The following is a 5,552-nucleotide window of genomic DNA, read 5'->3' as shown; positions in this document are numbered from 1 at the left end:
AATGCACATGGATTTTAATCCTTCATTGTCAAAGGCTTTTTGAAAGTCTAAGCACACTATATACCCTGCATCACCCTTTTCCACATGTCTGTTGCCTCTCTCAAAGAATTATAATAGATTGGTGAGGCATGATTTGCCTTTACAAAAGCTGTGTTGACTCTTCCCCAACATAAGATGTTTATCTCTGTGTCTGATAATTCTGTTCTTTATTATAGATTCAATTAATTTGTCTGGTGCTGAAGTCAGGCTTACTGACCTGCAATTTCCAGGACTGCCTGGGAGCCTTTTGGAAAAAATTATATTACATTAGCTATCTGCCAGGTATGTGGTACAGAGGCCAATCTTAGCAATAGTTTACATATCACAGTTAGTCGGCCTGCAATTTCATATCTGAGTTCCTTAAGAACTCTTGGGTTAATAACATCTGGTCCTGGTTAAATGTCAATTTGTTCCAACATTTCTTCTTTTGATGCTTCAATTTAAGCGAGTCCCTCAGAAGCCTAAGGAATTCAGCCACTTTTTGTCTATTCAAATTCAATGGGATATAGACAATTAATTCACACACATTCCTTTGAGAGTGCTAGCTTGAAATTTGTTTTGATATGTGTAGTTAGTGCTATTGTGTGTCTTAATATTTCCCCTGTGCTGTGCCCAGAAGTCTGCTATTAGCGGCACCAATGTAACTTGCACCTTATTGATTCAGCAGACCTCAATGTTACTGTCATAAACAGATAGTTAAGGGTTAATGCCTCGTCTACTGTAAAGAGTTAAGAAGTTCACCAAGCCTAGCTGACACCTGACCAGAGGAACCAATGGGGGAACAAGATGTTTCAAAAGAAAGGAGGGAAGTTTTCTTTGTTTAGAGTTTCAGTTTCAGCCAGAGTGAAAAGATCAAGGAACCAGCTTCTTATCAGAGTAGTAAGTTTTAGAAAGGAATAAATAGGTATATGTTTATTTTCTTTTGTAACTTGTCTTTGCGAAATTAGGGGAATTATCAAATTGAGTATTCTTGTATGTACTAAGGTTTTTGCCCAGGGGAACATCCTGTGTTTTAAATCTCTTTTCTGTGAGATCAGCTTATATTCTGTCTCCCAGAGGTATTTTTTTCTTTTACCTTTCTTTTCTTTAATTAAAAGCCTTCTTTTTAAGAACTTGATAGATTTTTTCCCTGTTTTTGAGATCCACAGTATTTGGATCTGGATTCACCAGGGAATTGGTGGAGGAGTCTCTTAAGGCTACCCAGGGAGGGGAAGGTTTTTGGGGGGAAGAGAGTTTTCCAGATAACTCAGAAATCTGGATGGTGGCAGCGAGACCAGATCTAAGCTGGCAGTTAAGCTTAGAGGTGTTCATGCAAGTCCCTACATCTGTACCCTAAAGTCCAGAGTGGAGGTGAGACCTATGACAGTTACTCATAAGGAAAGACCACACACTCGGTTCAGTGTCAAAGGTTGGGACAGTTTTATTGTCAACAAAGCATGGTACTGGTTCCGTGCATACCATGCTACAGGTTTACTAACATATATAAGCCTGTGACAAGGTGTCTGCTCAATACAAAGTTGCCCCTCCTAGCTCTCTTCCTCATATAAAGTATACCAACAAGTTACATATTACATTCCATATCTTATTACAATCCTTCTTTCATGTAGTTCGAACAAAACATCCTCATCCATTATTCTGTCATCCCATCCTTTTCTTTACAAGCAGTCTGTGTGTTCCTCTACCATCCTGTTAGCAATTTGTTTATGCAGTGACTTAAGAGATCGTTGTGTTCCAGTAGAATCCTCTCAGATCAGGAATGTGCTTATTTGGTTAGCTGATATTTTGACAGCCTACTTCAGTTGGTATTGTTACCCACGATTGGGGCCCCAGCAAATCCTCCAATATCCAGTGGGAGCTAGGAACCTAACTCCCTTAGGCATAATGTAATTAACAATGGTTCTATCCATAGAGATACTGGTAAGTGACACTCAAACCTAACAGCTTGGAATTTCTACTAAATCTAGTGTCTTTGACCACTTTACATGCCCCTAATTATCTTTCCCAAGGCTTCCTTCACCTCTTTGTTTCTTAGAGTGTAAATAAAAGGGTTCAGTAGTGGAGTTACCATAGTGTTAAAGATGTTGATAGTTTTATTCAAATCCAACGATTTCTGTGCAGAAGGCTTGACATACAGAAAAATACCAGAGCAGTACCAGATAGTCACAAGAGTGAGGTGGGCCGAGCAAGTGGAAAAGGCCTTTTTCCGGCCTTGGGCTGAAGGGATTCTCAAGATGGTGGAGATAATGAAAATGTAGGAGACAAGGGTTATTGTGCATGAGACCATGACAACAATGAATGAGTTGATGAAAGTTGCCAGCTCAATGAGATGCATCTTGGCACAGGAAAGCGCGATCCATGAATCTATGTCGCAAATGAAATGATTGATGACATTATGGCCACAGAAAGACAACCTGGATATTAGAACTGCCAGCACAGAGACAGACAGGAACCCACACAGCCAAGAGAGGAGTGCCAGCTGAGTACAGAAGGTGCTGTTCATGAGGAAGATGTAGTGCAATGGCTGGCATATGGCCAGATAGCAGTCATAGGCCATGACAGCCAGGAGGAAACATTCCGTGGCACCCATGGAGAGGAGAAAAAACAATTGCAGGAGGCAGACAGTGAAAGAGATAGTTTGGCTTGTGTCCAACATGACACCAATGGCCTTGGGAATACATGCTGTGGTGTACCAGATCTCAAGGAAGGAGAGATTGCAGAGGCAGAAGTACATGGGGTATGGAGGCGTGAGTGGGTCCTCACTAGGGCTATGATGACATATTCACTAGGATCGTTAAGACGTTCATCACAGAAAACAGCCCAGCAAGGGCCACCCAGAAATAACAAGTGCCGGGAAAGCCCAGGAGGATGAACTCCTGCACGTTGGTTTGATTTCTTTCTGTCCCAGCCATGACGTCCGCCTGTCAAGATATGAGAGATAATAAGACATTTTAAACATGCTGAACACCCATGTGAATGTGCAATAATGCAGGCCCCAGAAACCTGGTACTAAGAGAAGAGAAGACAAAATGGGTGCTACTCAGCACCCTCCTTTCTTATGCATCTTCCTACCTCCACAATAGAGATGAGATTGCCACTCTTCATTTCTCTGAGGCTCGTGAGGAGGCAGTGCCGTGGCTGACCCTAAGGTATCTTTTCTCTCTTGATGTTCTAGCCTATTCACACCACTCCTCCCTTCAAGAAAGCCTCAGGATTTGGTCTATTCTCTTCATGCTGAACCTTGGAAGATAACTTTCAACTCTGATCAGGAGTCCAGAGCAAGAATGCACAGATCTCATTGAAAGTTGATAAAATTTCCACTCCTAAATAAGTGATAGTCTTCTGACTGTCAATGGGACTTGTGTTACTTAGGTGTAGAGCTGGTCAAAAAAATTCTACAAAATGTTTCCTTTTGAAAAACGCCAGTTTGTTAAAACTGTAATATTTCACAGAGGCACACTAGGTTTAGCTCAAAAATCTCATCAGGCTGGTGTCTCAGGTACAGATTGGAGTCTCTAATTAAAAAAAAAAACTGAGAAAAATCAGCTTTCTAGCCCAGTGCTTTGGGAACTTCTGTGGGATGTAGAAGACCCAATTTGAGTCTCATTTTTGTTCCATATTGAAATGAAAACAAAATGTAAAGTTGTGACATTTTTCACAAAATGGTGTTCTTCTTTCCTGGACAGCCCTGATTAGTCCTTTTGGAAAACTGCACCTCAAATTATCAGGAAGGAAACAACATTAAAAAACTGTAATTATACAGTATTTCTTGTGTGTTATGGTAGAATCTTCAGCTGCCACCTATGGTTGGGACACTGTTGGGTTAGGCACTGTAAAAACATAACATAGAAACCATCCTTACTCCAAACACTTTACAATCCAGAAGACAACACAAATAAGTAGAGGCAGACAACAAAGAAACAGCTTCCCAGATATACAGTGCAATGTCTCCCAGTTACCTTTTGCAAGACAGCCTCCTTCTTCCACTCACCTCCCCTAGGCTTATCTCCACTAACACCTTCACAGTCTGAGCTAGACCAGAAAAATAGTTAGGAATCACCTTCCAAGCCCTGTCAAATGCCAAATGCTTTAAAAAAAGCCTATAACCTACCTGGTTATTGCATGTATATTTGCCACATTCTGCAAAGGCCATTGCTCCCGAAGCTGAGAGCGATGTCAGTGTATGGCAGGAAGAATAAATGGTCAATCATCATTGTAGCTGGGTATTTTCAAAGAGGTTAAGGGGGTCAGACACTTAGCTCTCTGTAAAAGCAGCAAAGAATCCTGTGGCACCTTATAGACTAACAGACGTTTTGGAGCATGAGCTTTCGTGGGTGAATACCCACTTCGTCAGATACATCTGACGAAGTGGGTATTCACCCATGAAAGCTCATGCTCCAAAACGTCTGTTAGTCTATAAGGTGCCACAGGATTCTTTGCTGCTTTTACAGATCCAGACTAACACGGCTACCCCTCTGATACTAGCTCTCTATAACATTCAGTGGAAGTTGGACAATTAACTCCCTTAGGCTTCTTTGAAAATCTCAACTGCAATGTCCTACCTCAGTATTTCAGCTTGGTATCATCCTTATATAGATAATAATACTAGTTCTTTACCGCTGCAAAGTGTAGAGAATGGCTACTCAGCCACACACACACTGGCAGGCTATCGGCCTGATTGAAGGAATAGTGGAGTGAATGGTTGACTAGATAAGTATCATTGTTCCCATTTTACCTCAGCAAAAAATAAGTCAGGGAGGTGAAGTGATTTATGCAAAGCAGAGAGACAACTGGGTATAGAATATAAGAATTCAAATTCCCATTTCTGTACCCTGTGCCCTGATCTCAGATATAGACATCCAGAAACCTCCAGTTACTAGAAGTTGCTATTGGAGAACAGGGGAGGGATCACTCAAAATTGCTCTGTTCTGTACACTCTCTCTGAAGCATCTGGCTCTGACCACTGTCAGAAGACAGGATACTGGGCAAGATGGGCCATTGGTGTGACCCAGTCTGGCCATTCTTATGTTTATATATAGATAACTTCTCTATTTATCTGAGCTAAATTACTGAACCAGTAAATTAAAGAGTTTAAGTTATTAGAGCTCCTTAAAACATTTGTATTTCCCTTTAAACATTTTTGTGTCTTTTTGATGAAATAGAGACTTTAAGAACATAAGAACATAAGAAGGGCCATACCTGGTTAGACCAAAGGTCCATTCAGTCCAGTATCTGTCTACTGACAGTGGCCGATGCCAGGTGCTCCAGAGGGAGTGAAGCTAAAGGCAATAATCAAGTGATCTCTCTCCTGCCATCCATCTCCATCCTCTGATGAACAGAGGCTAGGGACACCATTTTTTTCCCTTCCTGGCTAATAGCCATTTATGGACTTAGCCACCATGAATTTATTCAGTTCCCTTTTAAACATTGCTATAATCCCAGCCTTCACAACCTCCTCAGGTAAGGAGTTCCACAAATTGACTGTGCGCTGTGTGAAGAAGAACTTCCTTTTATTT

The 5,552-nt window shown here is 41.3% G+C and overlaps 1 protein-coding gene across 1 annotated transcript; it reads right to left on the bottom strand.

The window, feature by feature from the left end:
- Nucleotides 1-2,017: 2,017 nt before the first annotated feature.
- On the bottom strand, nt 2,018-2,770 carry LOC115638004 (olfactory receptor 6F1-like). Its single transcript, XM_030539605.1, has one exon. The coding sequence runs from the start codon at nt 2,768-2,770 to the stop codon at nt 2,018-2,020; it is 753 nt and encodes a 250-aa protein (XP_030395465.1).
- Nucleotides 2,771-5,552: the final 2,782 nt, after the last annotated feature.

The sequence above is a fragment of the Gopherus evgoodei genome, chromosome 21 (assembly GCF_007399415.2).
Source record: "Gopherus evgoodei ecotype Sinaloan lineage chromosome 21, rGopEvg1_v1.p, whole genome shotgun sequence".
Taxonomy (NCBI): Eukaryota; Metazoa; Chordata; order Testudines; family Testudinidae; genus Gopherus; species Gopherus evgoodei.
The sequence above is the reverse complement of the archived record's forward strand: the minus strand, read 5'-3'. Positions and strand labels throughout refer to the sequence as shown.